The sequence below is a fragment of the Leiobunum rupestre genome, chromosome 1, assembly GCF_980474605.1.
Source record: "Leiobunum rupestre chromosome 1, qqLeiRupe1.1.hap1, whole genome shotgun sequence".
NCBI classification, from domain to species: domain Eukaryota; kingdom Metazoa; phylum Arthropoda; class Arachnida; order Opiliones; family Sclerosomatidae; genus Leiobunum; species Leiobunum rupestre.
The window spans coordinates 64,582,118-64,600,569 of NC_143384.1; the positions used below are offsets into that span (position 1 = coordinate 64,582,118).

The following is an 18,452-nucleotide window of genomic DNA, read 5'->3' on the forward strand; positions in this document are numbered from 1 at the left end:
TTTTTTCACTTTTGAATTATGTTAATAGTTGCCCGGATGTCAAGGTACCAACTCGATTAAATTTAAATAATAAAAATTGCTATTTTTCGCGGAGACAAAAAATAAATTATTTCGCAAAAAAATGTTGAAACGTCGGATTTCCTCGAGATTTGCGTAAGCTTCCCAGATTTTCACCCCAAGAAGTCTTGGATTTGAACGGTTAATTATCTCAAAAAGCCCAAAGGAATTAACCCTTTATAAATTATTTTCTTCGTTCCAAGATATACATCCTAGAAATCGCGCCGTTCAATACGCGTAAAGGAAACTTATCTATCTATTGATAAAGCGTCACTGGGGACGTCACGTGACGTGGCTCTAAGGTGCCTGAGAGGATGTTATAGAAAACCGTCGGTTTCTTTCCCTAAAGAAACACTGCCTCCGTCTCTCAGTCCCACTTTTCATTTGAGAAATTAACGCTCAGCCGGGTGCTTCTCGATGCCACAGAGCGTTTAAGGGAAACGCGCTTAAGTCGAATATCATCCACACGCTCGTCGCGAAATTTTTGGAAATATTATATATTTAATAGTTTAATTTATTGTTTACTCCGAAATTGACGTTTTCTTTGCGCGACTGATTTAATTTATATTTTGGTGAAGTTTCGTCGCTATGGATACCAACGTTAAAAGAACGGTCGATGCAACTGTAAAATAATAAGTTCGCGGTACGTTTAAAAATCGAGTGGATTATTTCGCCTGGAGTGATTCTCGGGGAATTTTTCGCAATTTGCTGTGACCCGATATTTCGTTAACTTTCTCTCTCTCAGCTACAAATCTGGAACGAAGGCGAGGGAACGGGTAAGATGTTTAGTATTGGCGCGTGTTTTAACTTGTTTAATGGAATAAATATTAGGGGTATTTAATTGGCGCTATGATATTCGCCTGACGAAAAACATTGAGGTTTTTTTTTACTCCTATCACCGCGTAAGAAAAACTAGTTAAGCCGCTAATGCTAGTTTTTGAGGTGGTGCTTTTTACATATACTGGATTTTTTTATTTTCCATCGGTGGGGGTGGATTTCTGATGGTGGTTTTTTCTAAGAACTCAGGTCTGTATTTTGAAATATTTATCAGTTTTGGACAAATTTGAAATAATCTATATTGTGTGTTTTAAAAATTCATATAAAGTCGACTCTGATTAGTTATTTGTAATTTATGATATTCAGGATTTTGGGTTTTGTACACCTCACTACAACATTCTGTTGTTTTTAAATATAATTTATAATTGTATTTAATAATATAATTGCAATTGTCCAAAAATAGTAAAACAGTTTATGCATTAGCAATGGCGAAGTCAAGATGTGAATTCATTGGATGAATCACACACACTGAATTATTTTGTTCATACAACAATACATAACAAGGCACAAGTCCCCCCGTACCCCTCCCCTAGCTACGCCACTGTGACCGCTAACTTGAAGGTCGTCTTATAATTTGAATCTACCAATTGAATTGGCAATTGGAAAATAATATGTAAAATTGCTATTATTAGGATGATTAAGGTGTTTATTTTTATTTAAAGTGAACTATGAATTACGTAAATTGGAATTTAAATCGTCAATTTTCCCATTGTCGTTGCGATAAGACAATCAGATATTTTTTCTATAATGCAAATTCGCGCTATTTTCCTATCCATTATTAATGCTTCCAAATAGATCTTTTTTCATGAGAATTAAAGGTATTTTAAACGATTTTTATATACTCGAAATTGGCGGCATGTAAGATCTTTCTGGGCTTAAAACTTTGGTTTTCGAAGCTCTCCGCTTCATTTCTTTTTTCCCGTTGATGGTAATCAACAGGCGGCTTTTTTTATCATTCATTTCTATGCTAAGAAGTTGCGTATAATGCGGTGGTACAACATCTAAAAATAAAACTTGATGTGGGTTACTATGATATTTCCAGTGTAGTATTTTTGCTCATCTTAAGGCCACGATTTTTTTCTTTAATAGCGGTCAAGCGCTGTTATAGGTCAACTCCGCCTCCGTTTGCTTTTTAAAACTTTTTTCTAATTTTAACCAAGGGGCTATGGCTCCCTGTTAATAAAACTCCCGTTTTGAATGATCTCCAATATTATTTAAAATCAATTTCATTTCATTTAGCGATTTAAATAAAGTTATTTAAAAACATTGATATAAATCACCTACTTTGATTCAATGCATCTACCAAAGAAGATTATCTAGCAATTATAATTTAAAACTAATTAAATTAATTTTAGTTTTTAAATTTAATTTAAATTAAATTTAAGTTAATATTAACGTTTTTTTTAAATAATTAAAAAAATTGTAAAGATAAAATGCATAAAACATTAAAAAATCAATAAAATAAAAATCAATTAAAACAAATAAAAATCCAATTTCAATCGATTTTTTTGTATTTGTAATTTATGACCGAACTACACGAATCTACGTACAATCTCATGTCTTTTAATATAACATTTACACCGGAAAAAATATTTCATATTACGTGTAATCATTTCTTTAATGCTTGAAGTTAATTAAAATAACAATTTTGGCCAAAACAAACTTTTCATTTATAAAACTAAACCGGCTGGTTTTCAGAACTGAAAATAATGATGGAAAGTTATTTAAGCAATAGAATTATTCTAACCAATAAAAAATTCCCAAAATTAAAATAAAACGAATTAAACTTAGAATTTTGAAGAAGCCCAATATAAAATGATTTGTTCGTGAGAATATGTCATCACAAATGGCTAGTAAATTCAGCTTCAATACACTTTAACTAATTGACTTTTAAATTAAATATTGTCGAAAGTAATTTCAACAATATATAAAAATTAGTTTCGTGAGAAACTCCACTTTTGTACAATTTTAAGCAATAAGTGAAAATTGTGTTTATTTATTTAAGACTGTGACGCTCATTTTGACGCCCTAACTGACGCCTAACTGTAAGAGATAAACAAAAGGTTTTGTGCAAAAGTAAATATTACTGGTTTTAACTTATTATCATTTACAATAATGAACATTGTTTTTTGTTGTGTGTACTCAAAATAACACTAAAGTAATACATAGTTTAAATAATCTTCGTGATTCTTTTTAAATTTTTAAAAAATTTATGAATTTTAGGTGTTCTAAATCAGAACGATTTAAGGTGTTATAAGCTGAAACTTAAAATTCTGAAGGTTTAAATCCGAGTAATGATATTTTTACTTGAATACCAAGTTTTTTTGAACCATAAGCGCAAGTACTGTTTCACTCGCTTTAAGAATCTGCGTTGAGTAATAACAGTGTGGGTCTTTCTAATGCAAATGAAATCGAGAGGTTTTTCCTGTCTAGATGGTTTGAGTTTAAACGTATGGTTTTTATCGGTACCTCCCGCTGAGCTTCCATTCTCTCGCTCTGTTCCCTCCCAGAATTGGGCGGCATTCGATCTTAGAAATTTCGTTCCTGTAAGTAGAGGATTTATTGAGCTTCGGTTGCCTTTTTTGCAATTTCCAGGAATTGGATAAAAACTTTTCCCACTTCTTTTGTCGTAGGGTAAACTCTTAAAACCATGAACTTTCTGGGCCCTTATCTAGTGAATTTAAATTATACTTTATCATAAATATCTGGGCGGTTTATATCTAATCAATATGTGTCTGTCTTTTACGCTCTGACATCCCGAGTGGTAAGCGCTTTGTCTTCGTAGCAATGTAAGAAAAAACAAAACAACTCCTTCTGCGTTGAGTTTGCAAGTTTTCTCCCCACTGGTTAATTTCGTTTTCATCAGAGTTCTTTGTTTTTACCTTTCCATAAAAACTTGTTGAGGTTAACGGTAATAGTTAGTGTAGAGATGTTGGCTCGCTTGGTATGAAGGGTTTTATACCACCCTCTTACGCATTGCAACATAGCCATCTGAATTAATGGCATTAAAAGTTGCAAGATGACTTGGGTGGTGCCTTTGGTATTAGCTTAGCCTATTATTATTAAAAATATTTCAATTCTTCATGGTCTACTCTTCAAAGTCACATATGATAAACGTATTCTGAAGCAACAATTTTCTTTTAAATATTAATATTTTGAAGTTGGGCTGGTGCGACTGCAAAATAATAAAAGGTTGTCCAAATCAGAAGATATTTTCACAATATATAGTTTGGTTATCCGTAATTATTGTTTGCTGGGGCTAGGGCCCTCTTGGTGGTATGTAGTTTGTGACACATTTACCCCATTAAATTAACCGAGATGATACGATTTGGGTGGGCTAATTATGTTTGAACGGTTACAGAACCGTTTAAATCGGTAAATTATAAATTAATTTTTTTCCGGTGTCCTATTAAGATTTTATTTCTAAAAAATTCCTTTTTGAATCGTTTTTGGGTGTGTTACTAATTGAAACAAGGCGCAAATTGGTATAAATTTACTTTTGTCGTTTAAATGTACGACTTCCGCGCGGCTGACTCTCAACCAGAAAAGGAATATATTTTCTGAACTCATTAACATCTCGAAGAGGAAAGGTAACAGGACAGTAATCGTCGTCTTCGTTGATTTTATTAACACGGATTACTTTCACTGAAGATTCTTCCTTGCCGGTAAGCTAGAGAGGTTAAGCCACGGACGTTGCAACTTGAACGTCTAGGATTCCACAGCGCTTTATAAGCCTCGCTCACACTAGAGCTTAAAACCCAGTTTTGAACGCCGACGACAATTCTTGGTTCTAACGTGCAAAATCGCTACACTCCGGTTCGCTTATAGCCAAGGCTTAACGTCATTTCAAATTATGACCAGAATTTTGATAATACTAAGATGTAGGTCTAAATAATTAGTTAATCATGTTTACTATGCATACAGTATTATTATTGGACATTATTTCGAATTTTATTCTTATTTTTTTTGAAAATACGAGTAATTTTACTTCCCCGCCTTGACGTTTTGAAAGCGATTCTAAGCGAACCGACTTGGACGAGTTGCCTCCCGAACCAACACGAAGTGATTTCTCACCTTGGTTTTGAAAACTAGGTAAGTGTGAACCTGGCTATAGAAGCATTCTGAAGTTCTTGTTTAAAGCGTCTTTAGAGCTTCACTTAGACCCAACACGTTTTTGAAGTCCGTATATAGATAGGAAACTTCAATGGGGCCCTGACATCTAGTGACTGCGCCAGTTGGCTGTGTTCTCAAGAGCGTAGAACGTATTGAGTAATTTGAGGTCGGAGTTTTGGGAATAAACGTATTTTGCAAGGTAAATGTCTTCAAATATACCAGAAATAGCGTTTAAAACAAACTTGAAATCTTTACTGAATGCTATTTCTTTAGTGCTATTTTTAAATTTGCTCTCAGTTCAGAAAAAAGTACTGTTAATACATATAGCTCGCTTAAGCCCTTGGGATTGCGTTACACCAAGGTTCTAATACGGACTTCGAGTAGTGCGAACTTCACCAAATAATATTATTCGGGTGCCGCCACCAGATGTCGGCCTAAATTCTGGCGTCAATTCTACAACATGAAGTTTCCTATCTATATGCGAAGTTATTTTATCTATGGTTACGTATTTACCAAAACTGCAGTTCGTTTCTGTTTTCTATATAAAATTATAGCCTGTTGAATAACAATGTACTTAAGTTATAATTAGTTTTATTAAAAACCTGCAGCGTGTTGCGTCATGGTAACTTGTAAAAGCCAATTTGTTTAGAATGTTGTCTGGGTTAATTTGGTGACGAAATTTGGAACGCGGTAATTTCAAGTAGCGATACTAAATTTCCGACTCCCTACGTCTTGGTAACGCGACGTATTATATTAAATTGCCGAAATTTGCGAGAATTAAGTGTAATTATTGGCACGGTTAAAAACAAAAGAAAAAAGTTTTCTTATTTTTATCCTACTTTTCCCTGTTTCTACGGAGACCTTTTAGTAAAACCAGAAGATAATAATATATTTCTTAGAGATAAGTATTCGACCTTCATGTACAGCTAATGTAACCTGATTTAAAAGTTGCTAAAAGTTGCTAAAGGACTTGGGTCTAAGGTATTGAATATTAGCCTAGCTAGCGAATATCTTGAGACATTAAATGCAATATTGGGACGGCGGAGTGCTAACCACTTTCACCAAAGCAGCCAAATTCAAACCTCAGCCTGTAGCACTGACGACGTGAGTGAAAACTCGGAACACAGCCTTCTGCGTTGAGTTTGAAAGTTCTTTTTTTTAAGCTCGTTATGAGCGATTGTGACGGGTGGGACAATTCAGTACGCTCGTCCATCTGATTAATCAGGTGTGAGATATGTGTTACGGCCACGCCAACATGGGGATACTTGAGGATAGGGATGGGACACCCGTGGCGGAAGTATGACAACCACCCGTTGAGGGATTAGTGGTCGTGTAAACTTAAGTCCTAAGAGCAATATCATATACTTCTGATAAAACTGCGCGTTTCTTTTCGATTGCGACATCCTTTTCAATTTTAATGCGCTTTTCTCTAATTGTGAAATTTAAGAAATTTTCCCTCTAGTATACTTATCAATCAATCTCGAAATTTCAACAGTATCTTAAGAAAATATTATTTTGTGGAAACTAAATTTGAATCGTGGCTTAACCCTCTTGGTCAAACCAAAAGGAAAGGCTCTTTAACAAGCGCACTCAATTTATCTAAATTTCCGTTGAGTGATATCAGTCAAACGTGTTTCCGTCTTTGCGAATCTTCTACTCTCAATCTGGAAGATTTAAATCGTTATTTTATTGTTAAGAATTTTTCAATTCATTTTAAATTATATTTTACAAACATATACAATAAAATTATAAAACAATTAGCCAAAGAGATGTAGTAATACTAGTATGGAAACTACAAAATCTTAAAACATTTTAATTGTTTAAAAAAATTATTAATTTGATTTATTAATTCATAAAACAACCCTAGCAAATATTCCTTTTAAAATGGAAATAAAAATATAATTTGAATTAGCTTCACTTCAAGACGTTAAAAAATCGCATTACGTCAGAGATAATAATAATAGTACACGCTATGACAGTTAGCTTCCAAATATTTCAAATAACAATGATGAAGTCGTGAATTGCAAACTGAATGTACTCTGGTCAGGGTTGGCACTTTTTGATTACTCTATTTTTGATTTAAATTGAATATTTTTATTTTCTTAAATTTATTGATTTTTATACAATTAATTACCTTTTCGCGGTGTAATTATATTTTACTTTTATCTGTTTGCTAATTTTGAATTGAATGAAATCCTTATTTAATTTAATTTCTAATTAATATTGTAGTTTTCTCAGATTTTCTACGCATTTTATTTTTTTAAGAACCAATTTTTTGCCAAAATTTATTCCTCCATTAAAATACTTTGTGTGATTTAAATCCATTACTTTTTCAAAAAATCAGCTGATTTACATCAGGATTTAAATTAAATTGATTTAAATCGGTCAGCCCAGACTCTGTTGCGAAATGTTAAACGGTTAAAGTAATTTTTCTTCTTGGGATTTTTCATTCTTGAATAATATTTGGGTGCAAATGTTGTTTCGCATCTGCCCACCTCCTTCAACAGATTGATATTTTTGTTTTGAAAGATGTGTTCTCTTTTTCTCCCTCTTTTATTGGGGTTAGAAATAACGGTGAAAGTGACGGTTTTTTCCCGGTGCAGGAAAATTCGGGAATCCGGGGCGTTGAGTCGCTAATTTTCGAAGAACTCTAATCCCAAATAATCATTGCGTTGTTTGAATTTTGGGTGTCGTCTTTCTCTTACAGGGAATTGTGAAAGTCATTCTGACGAAAGTGAACGCTCCTACACCTCTTGTTGCGTTGCTTAAGTTTACATTTGCTTAAATAAAATCGAATTTTATTGACTTTTTAGCTGTTAATTTTAGTTCTCTTAAAATTATTTAAGCGTCTTCTCTGTTGAATGTCTTTAACACCCTTTGCACATATCACTACATTTATACATACCGAGAGTAAAGTCATTAGGCTTTTACAATGGTACGCCTAAAAAAATTTATAAAATAATTTATTTTGCTTGTAAAATTCATTTTAGATTTTAATATTCTTTAACAGATCTAGTGGGTTTTAAACCAAAAAAAGAGCACACAAAAAGGCTTAAAATTATTAAATATACGTGAGCTGAATAATTGTTAGCTCTTTTCACGAGGAGTTGAAATACTTGTAAACGTACCTTCAGCCCATAATTACACATTGTTAAGGAAAGTAAAATTTCAAAACGAATTTTAATCACAAGATCATATTCGCCTGTCTGTAATTCAAACCGTAATTTTTTAAGTGTTATTTTGATTATTAATGTAAACGTAGACCCTAATTAGCATACGAGGAAACGTTCGCGACTTCTAGTCTGTGATATTGTTTTGCTGTCAATGCTGCCTCTTTAACTTTGTTAAATATTTTTTCGTTTAGGTATTCTTCGTAGTCGAAGACATTTCGCTCGAGTGGAGAAACAGCAACAGCCGCTTGCGCCGAGATGGGCGCCTGGGCTCAGTTTAAACTTCTGCTCTACAAGAATTTCCTCCTAAGATGCCGACAGCCGGTGAGTTTCTTATAGTTATGTTTTTCGGCTATTGGGCAATGCGATCAGATTTTAGAATGGTACTTTGTCGAAGGTACTAGTGAATTGAAATGGAAGCATTTTAAAGCTATTTTAAAAATCATGCCAATATTGACAATTGGTTAGATACTTTATTATTTTTATTGAAAGCCATCATTAAATTACAATTTGCAACACTTAAAGCTATTTTTTATAAAGCTAAATATTCCGAAAAATTTACTCCTATATTCTAAAACTGAACATCACTGACGAGCAAACAAGTTTTAGAAATTTTAAGGTTGTGAACAGATTATTTTTAGATTAAAAGGTTATCCAGCTAATTTTTCCCACGCTGCTGGCTGATAGCAAAGTTTTCTTAGCAGACGACGTGGCAGGCAGCAAAAATGAGGTGAAGGATATGTTATATTTCAACTTCGCATGGAGTCGGCAACTGTAGCTAATGCACTGAATATGTTTTAAAGCTAAGTAAGTTTTCTAAGGTGTAGGGACTTGGAAATGGCTTGACGATAATGACGAGATCGAGTCCTGGCATAGTTAAGCCTTGGAGCCCGGATAATCCACCACTGGTGCCAGAAGCTAATTTTTCCTCAATTTGAATTAGATACATTTGAATTTATTGTTTTGGGATAGTGTTAGTGAAAGTGGGACGAGTGTTTTTACGGGTGGTGGCATTGACATCCAATTACTCACGGAAAACTTATTTAGTTCTCAATATATTCGGTAGCATTCAACTTTGCTCCCAAATTTTGCTTGAGTTGGAAAATCTTATCTTTCGAGATTTTTTATTAGGAATTACCTGACACGAATTTTACTCACGTTCCACATGAAGGTTTCTTTGAAGTGTTTTGCTACGGCTTTTAATTAACCTCACACTTACGTAATTTTGGGTTCCAACTGAAAAAAAAACCTGAAAATGTACGGCTTATGCCGTGTGAGAGCTTTCTAGTGACGAAGCCATTGCTGCGTAAGGTTAAACGCGTTGCGCCACGAAGCGGACGCAAAAAAGGATTTAGTCAGTTGCTCCGATTTCTACTTATTGGGGACGTCTACCGTTAATTGATGGGTGTATCGAGATAATAGCGACCACTTAGTTACGAGTAAAAACGAGCTCTTGTTTCTTCAGGTGGGACCAAGTACCTGTCATTTTCTTAATGACGTCCAAAGCACAAAGGCATTGACTTATGGAAAATAGGTACATTGTTTCCGAAGGTTTTCCTGTGTAATTTGTCAATTTAATGGTTTTATTAGACTAGGAAGTAAAATTTAGCTTCCATTAGAATATTATCTTACGTGGATAGTGTTTAATTTAAAAAAGCTTGTTTTTGTTAGTTTATGATGATTTGGTGCTTTCTGGGTTTACAAGCTACGTCCACACGTAAGCGGTAGAAAACAATTGCTTCGAAACGTTTTGAATCAAATTGAATCGATATCAAGGCAAATTGAGAACGTTGCTTAAAATTTTGGAGTACTTTTTATCTACTATATACTATCGTTTACAAAGATAGTATGGATATGGGACATTTTGCGCACATGTTACGAGGGGTCCGACATTCGTAGAAATCCCGTACACATTTTATAAATCTTGAAATCAACTTGAAAACTCCGAAATATAGGATTAAATTTCAAAATCAGCCGAAAAAAACCAGAGTTGTTTAGGCTGATTTCGAGGTATAACATGAAAACTCTGCTCTGAAATCTTAAAATAGTTTTTATTTCTAAAACCAATTTCAAATTCAAAATCAATCCCGAACGCAAAAATTGCAAATGTCGGACCCCTCGATATATTACGATTTGTTGAAAAAATAAATTTCAACGTAACGTATTTTCAAATAATTGTTTCATTATCAGTGAAATCATTTGCTATATATTTGATAATTTTATTGCTTGTATAAAAATTTAAATTTCCCTATACAGTTTTGTCTTTTAACAAAAATTTTCCGTTACTATTAGATACGAACTAAAGAAAACATATTCAATACCATTTTGTTAGGATTCAAAAGCTGGTAAAAATAAATATTTAAAAAAAATATTTTAAAATATATTTGGATAGTAATTTCTGAAAAAAATCATCTGCCTAATTTGAATTGTGAATTATTTTTTATTTATAAGAATCCTGTTGTTAAAGGCCCAGGTAGACCAGAGCTTTTGACTTTCATCAATGAAATGAACTGCCTGATGTGCGCTTTTAATATGACCCTTCTTTTAATCATTTCTAATCGTTCTCCGCTCAATGATTGATTGATTGTCGTTTACATCCGTTTGGTGGGGCAACGCATTTCACCTCAGACATCATTGGCATCTAATTAAGTTTTTCACGAGTCTAGGGCTACAAAGACACGAATAAACACAATTACTTATTAATATTGTCCAAACAGCTACTTTGTTAACATCATAGTGTACCCTGCTTTACCACACCGTAATAAAAATTTATGAAGTTGCAACCTTTTTCACCAAATATTTCTCTAATTCGAATGTTTTGTGGACCGAAATATGGCTTAAGAAATACTTGGGAGTGCAATGTTGGCAGGGGGTACAAATATATATCCCTAACTGAAATCTCTATACCACCCCCATTATAAAGATGACCCTCGATATAGTTTACTTTTTTAAACATTAATACAATGAAATTATTTGTAAGTTCATCGAGTATAGTATATTCTTTAATCTTTAGAAAACTTTGCGAAACATATTTCGCTCTAGTGAAATATTCTTGGAAATCCACTGCGTTTTCTTAGCGCTACCACATCTACAAAAATAACTTTTAGTTTCGAGTTTTTCAGAAGAAAAAAATATTTCTTAAAAATGAAATATTGCACTTGAAAACTGTCTAGTAGAAGTGCTTTGTGGAAAAACCATACGACCAACACTTTCTTACGCACGTCGGTAAAATAAAATATCAATACTTTTAATGCAAGGGTTATACAAGGTCATTTTATACATATATTAAAAATTGGTTGGTACTATCAGATAATACAGTATATTATTTGGCTTATAATAAAGATTCTTCTACTAGATGAGTTTGTAAAGAGATAATTATGAAGATGATCTTGGCACATTGAAACTCCTTACTCGCCCGGCTATACAATTAGAACAGTCTACAGTCAGAGTTATGCCAGATATTTGAAGGCCTCCCAGCTCTCTCTTTGGCGTTTTCAAGGTCACAATTTGAAGAACACACGCTGTCTTAGTAAACCGCAAAAGACCGAAAAACGTATAATTAAGGCTCTTCCGAGCTCACGGTAAATTACCCTTGTTTAGACACCTCGGATTAGTAATCTATTTTTACGATCTCTCTCCTTACAGGCAGAAACGTGTACATTTTTAATACGGTAATTTTGAATATACCCTACGTTCAGTGTCTTAGACAAGGGGTTGTTTCCGGCTCCAGACCCCCCCCCCCCCTTGGGTCTACCTTTGACTGTACTAAATTTCCTCCCCCTTCTCGACCCCCCTCTTAACATTCACGTACTTCGACCCCCCACTTGACGAATTTCTGGCTACGCCACTGTCTACGTTAAACATTTTCTGTATATTATTTTGCAAAAGGCTATTGCGACTATTTATAAATAGCAGATTTCCCACAGCTGGTTGAGATGATTATATAACTGGTATAGTGTAAAACAGAATTCGCAACTTTAAGGCAATTACTCTAGAAGTTTGAACGAAAACGTCGAGAGTCACGTGATTATTCTCCACGGCTTTCTTTTCGCGTTTCTAATCCGAAATCGGAACCTTTATTAACTATATTTCGGTCGAGCTGATGTGAAACTTAGTATAAAACCTATGGCCTTTAAATAAAAATACCTAATATTACAATTTTCCTGCTCATTAAATCAAGAGATAAATATGGTAGGTTGTTCCTTTTCTAGCAACGTTCATTTTAGAAACCGTGAATACTAGTTTAAATTTAAATGTCCTAAGCCTTGTATATTTTAGGCGAAATCGGAGATACATTTTAAGTAAAGCAGGTTACACAAATCAAAATATTTGCGTTTAGACAATAGTCACATCCAACCAGGGCCGGACTTACAGATCCTGGGCCCCCTTTTCACGCGCTGCATTTACTCTTATCCCTGGAACTAGGCTGCTGATTCAGCGTAGAAGTCTGAGCTCCACGGTTATTTTTTTTTAATTCAAAGAAGAAAGGGCTGATTGAGTCTGAGAAGACCGCGAGCCCGGCGAAGACACCATCTGATTAATCAGGGCGAGATGTGTAACGGCCACGCCAACGGGGGAATACTTGGGGACAGGGGTGGGGACACCCGTGGCGGAAGTATTCCGACCACCCGTTGGGGGATTGGTGGTCGTCCTCACACGGCCATCCACAAACTCTGCCTCCCGGACGCCTGGGATTACAGGAGTGAGCCACTACTCCCGGCCAGCTGCACGGTTATATTACTAAATAAAAGCTCTTAACCATCGTCGACTTAATATGCGATAATTATGCAACATTGCGATTCAAGGCTGCGTCCGTAAACTGCCCGGCAGAAATTTTGGTAATTTTAAAACAAAGTCTTCTAGCTAGGAATTTCTCCAATATAAATTACGATTGATATTATGGATTTAGGCCTTTGAATATAGTAATTACGGTCACTGGAGGCCCTTTCCAAGGATGGGTTCCTAGGCCATGGCCTAGGTTGGCCTAGGCGGAAATACGGCACTGCATCCAACATAAGGCGTGTTTATTATTGGTTAAACCAGTTTTATTTTTGTCATGTACCAGGGTTTAGCAAATATTTCTAAAATGTGTTTAAATTATATTGTATCTGTAAATGTTTTCTTTAGCAGTCAAAGTGAAAGCACGCTTAACTGATTTTTAAGAATTTATTTTCACGAATGTCTCCGACATTGTCGTTCAAACTTCTAGAGCCTCCTACTTAACCTCTCTGTGACGGTTGTTAAAATTAATTTTACTATTGAAAAGAACTATCTGAGTTAAAAAAACATAATGCAATTCGCCCAAGACATAATTTGAATTTCTGTTAACTCCACTTCAAGAACATATTTTTGGCCAGCGCAACGGAAACAATTAGAAGCGCCTTATATCGTCACGTGCAATTGGGAAGGTTATCAATTTCACGTGTTTAAATTAACATTAGAGAGGTTGGAGAGCACTCTACAAGTTTGAACAACAATGTGCTAAGTCATGTGAATATTTTTGACATTTTTACTTACCCGACGGGAATTTCCCGTTTGTACTTCAGAGTCGAATGTTTAACAACTTCTTGACGACGCCATATTTCTGTCGGTATGACACGTTGTTATATATTTATAGTGTTTGAATAAATATACTCATCATTATTATTTTCGAACTCAACAAACCGAGACAGAGTTATGAAAACTTATTATTTATCTAGCAGGGTACTTGTTTAAAAGCGTGAGTACTTGTTTAAAAGCGTGAGTACTTGTTTGAATTTAAATACGTCTAGGCCTTGTACAATTAAGACGAATTTGGCGAAAAAAGTACGAGTATACCAAGAGAGACATTCGTGGTAAACCCGGGCACACGAAGAAACTATTGTATTTCGACAACACTCATACCTGTACATAACGCCTGTTTTAGTATTGCTCAAACGAAATTTTTAATACTTCGTGTACCCTGGGTTAGCGATAGGTGTGCAATTTGTTATCCGATTTTAAAGAATGTTTCTCGTGGAACGTCGAGGCACTCATGACGTTGTTGTTAAAACTTCTAGAATGCTTTGCTGAACCTCTCTATTTTCTCTACTAACGAAAAACCAAAAAAAAATAAAGATAACCTTAGGGATCCGCGAAACAAATTAGGTTAGTGAGAACAATTGTGCAAAAATGGACCGCTCTAAGGCAAAAGGTGTGGATGCCTATACGCCTATATTAACAGGTGGGCAAAAATGTCGACCCACCCGAATTTCCTGTCTCGCGTAGTTTCGTGTTTTCGGTTTAAAATCGTCTGCGTTATTAAATTTTAAAATTAACGTTCATATTTCGTGGGGTACGAGTTCGTGTTTTGGCATAAGATAGAACCATTTGATTCGATCACTTTTACTGTTACACGTTGCTAATCAAAAATTTATACTATTGAAATTCACTTAATTCATTTCTTCTCTCCCGTTCGACTATCTTCCAAAAAGGTCACTGTTTAATATATAAAACAGGGTTCTTACAAACATGGAAATCAGTGAAAACCTGGAAATATCAGTGAAATTTATTTAAAACCAAAAAGTCAGGGAAACATCAGACAAAATCAGGGAAATCAGGGAAAATAATTATGAGAACTCCAAATTATGTGCAATTTGTTTTAGTATTACTGAAATTATTACTTGGTATTGAATTCGTACGTTATATATTATATTAGAAAGTGTAACAGTAATGCTTTTAACATTTTAGAGACCCCTATTGTTTTCAAAAGTACACCTGGAAAATATTCAAAACTACTCTTGAAAACCTGGAAATATCAGCGAAAATAGTTTTTGAAATATTGTATGAACCCTGTAAAAATAAAGTGAGATATATTTGTGCGACATTAAAAAGGGGTTTTAACCTTGTAGGACGACAAAAGGTTTCCCCAATAATTTATAGAATATTATATTTCTTTACAAGGAAACTTTACATTTCGTATAAGTGATAGAAATCTTCAAATATCAGAAAGGTATTTGGTGCGAGGGGGATAGTTCAAGGCTTCCACCGCGGGTTTCCGTGAAAACACCTTGAAAAAGGTTTAAAGAAAAAACTTTAATTTGTCTTCTCGTATAATAATTGTAAATTTGACGGTATTCGACAAGACTTTAACACCAAATTTCCTTGTTATTCGGGTGAGGCGAGTTTTTTATTATCAGACTTACCATTCTCATGTGCGTGCTATATTTTCGTTATGAAAAGTTTCAAGAAAATAGTTCACTATGGCTTTCGTTATGAGTTACTAAATTATGCATCGTTCAATTTATATAAATGATTTAATAGTTAAAATTCATTTTTCATATTCAGCCATTACAATCGATTTAATTTACAAGATAATTTACTTTCACAAAAAATAAGGTTTTCCCTCAGGAAATTAATGAATATTATAGGTTTAGAATTTTAAGAAATTTTTAAAAGACATTTAATAGCTTTTTGAAAAAAATATCGTTTCTTGTAGACTTTAAAATATTTGGTGACGTGATAGCCTACGTAATTTTGTTCAAAATGCCTTTCAACTTCGTAGATTTTATTGTCATCAACATTGAAATTGAAAAACCAGATGGAAAGTAAAATTTTTAAAATATTATAAGAAAATATAATAATTACATGAAGTTATGGTAAAAATTAAGGAAAACATTGAAAATATAGAAACACATTTAAATGTAGGAAAAACATTGAAAATTTAGGAAAACATTGAAATATAGGAAAACCTTTAAAATATAGGAAAACATTAACAATATAGGAAAACATTAACAATATAGGAACACATTGAAAATATAGGAAAACATTGAAAATAGAAGGTTTAGTCATCGTCCGATAATTTCGAAATGAGAAGAACATTTCGCTGTCTAGACAAGGAAGACTACTGTAGAGGTCAAGCGGAAATAATAAGTGGTGGCTTGTCATCCAATTCCTTTTTCTCTGATGGTATTTTTATTTGTCCTCCTTTGAGGAGTTTTCACTTTCGCCGCACTCTTTTAACTCCCGCCCACTACGCGTGATCTGAATATAAAGAGTGCCGTCGGATATAGGTTTAAAAATGAGGGAGTTCATTCCTAAACAAATGGGTCAAAGAATAGGGGACATAGGGTTCAAATTGGGATGGAAAGACTCCCACATCAGGAAAGGAGGGTTAGAGGTTAATCCAATGTTTTGGAATAGTACATTTATTTATTTTTATCTATTCATTAATCATTTACTTTTTTACTAATTTATTATCTATTAATAATTTATTTGTTTATTTTATTTTTATATTTATTTTTAAGTTAAAATGAGTGGTTTATTTTGAATACTGGGTCAAAAAAACTCAAAATTAAATTGTTCATATGCCCAGGTATCGAAACTAATGATCTGAGCAACGAAATTTAAAATATTTCGCATTACGTACCTAAATAGCTACTCCAATTGTGGAAATATTTGGAGATTCATTGAGTTCCAAACTTTTTTGATCATCCAAAGTTTTTAAGATGTGAAATTTCTTCCCTGTCTTCAGTGTTCCCAGTTATTAAGTTAATACAAACCGCAAATAGGGTTTTGAAATGATTAATTTTTAGGCTTAGACCGAGGCTTAGACTCACGTTATAATTTGTTAGAAGTTTCCCTGAATTATTCCCAAGAGCCCCAAATAGGGCTTAACACATCTTTTTTTGGCAATTACGATTATTCTCTACAATATTTCATTATTTTTCTAGTAGTAGGCTTATTAGTGCAGACTTTCATCACTTTGATTTTATCGCGAAGATCTATTTGTCCCAGTAACTCGGCATGTTTTATATTATATTATTTTCTATTCTTCTAAGTATTAGATTTTTGTAACCTTAAATGGGGGAATTCTTAGTTCAGTTTTCCAAATTTCATTGATTTGTTTTCAGATAATAGTTAATCTTCATAGTAACTACGTGTAGATAGGTGTTCAAACGGTTTCACTCGCGTTGTTTCTTCTCTACCACACTCCCTCCCCCCTTTCGGCTTTCCGTTGCTATGCAACGCGTTTTGAAATATTTAATGTTTAGGCTTAGTTTCTCTTTTAGATATAACAGTCGCCAGCCAGATTTCCCGCACGGTACTGATGAGTTCCAAATAGAACGAAACCGGTCTACCGTTGGAATTTCTGGCTATTTTATTTAGATTTTATGTAGTTTATTACTCGAAGATCTATTTGATCCGAGATTCGCGTCTTTTTGTTTGCTCGAAGACCTATTGGTACGAGTTATTAGTAAGTTTTTAATTTCTTCAAATTTGTTTAGGGTTTAGCTTTATTATCCCTTTTAATTATGGACTAATCTCCTTTTTCGCGTATTTTATCATCATTCACACAGTCCATAGGTGGTTTCTTCTAATCTAACTAAAACTAGAAGGCGCTAGTGAAGTTATCTGGAGTTACGTCAAACCGAGTTTGTAATAACAATTATAGCCTCTCTTCAAAGTATTTAATATTCCACTTTGAAGTACTTCTATTACATCACCTTTAATGTTAAAAAAAACTACCAGTTATTTAAAGTTAGGGGTTAATCGTGGCGTGCGGCTTATAAAAATTCCCAGCGGCCCTCAAGATAAAAAAACATAAATATATTTTACGATAATCCGGTAAAATACTCAAATACCATATTTTTGACCTAAATTTCATCATGTTTTTAGCGTTTATGTTATGTTTCGTTCTATCACGAACGATTTTAAAAAGACAAATCATTAGGAGCTATTTCCAGAAATCACTTTGAAAGTGAAAGCAAAAGTGACGTAATAAAGATAAGTATGACCCTAAAAGGTTTCGGTTAAAAATAGTTAGCAAAACTTAAGCCTAGTTAGTGTGACGTCAAGAAATTTAAGCGAAACGTGTTGAAATCTCTTATTATAAAATAACTGATTAAAAAAACTACTAGTTATTAAAGTCAAATTTAATCAGTATCTTGGCAAAGTACTAAACGTTATTTTTATTGTTGAAAGCGTTTCCATTTCTTTAATGGGGAAATGCAAATTGACGGGCTTCCAACAGCAAAAATAACATTCAATACTTTCGCAAAATTATCATAAATTAATGAATCTTTCAAATAGCTGTAATTTCCCCGGCACTGTTAGCTGACACTTTTAAAGATTAGTAACTCGTAACCTTAGTTCAAAGAAGGCATACCTTTAGCTGCATTAAAGTTAGAATTGAGTTGACAAGGAGAGTACCCGAGGTGTTTATTACCGATTTTGTTCCAAGTCGGGCGTGATGTAAACCTATATGAGGTATGAAATTTCCCAAAAGGAGACGTTGCACTACCCATTCGATTTGCC

The 18,452-nt window shown here is 33.9% G+C and overlaps 1 protein-coding gene across 1 annotated transcript in view; it reads left to right on the forward strand.

Moving 5' to 3' along the window:
* The first annotated feature begins 633 nt into the window (after positions 1-633).
* The window catches only part of LOC149964938 (uncharacterized), a 46,741-nt gene continuing 28,922 nt past the window's right edge, over positions 634-18,452 (forward strand). The window contains exons 1-2 of the mRNA XM_090180942.1: positions 634-833; positions 8,372-8,501. Coding sequence (XP_090037068.1) covers positions 8,436-8,501 — 66 coding nt within the window. The 5' untranslated portion in view covers positions 634-833; positions 8,372-8,435. The remainder of the gene's footprint in view (positions 834-8,371; positions 8,502-18,452) is intronic.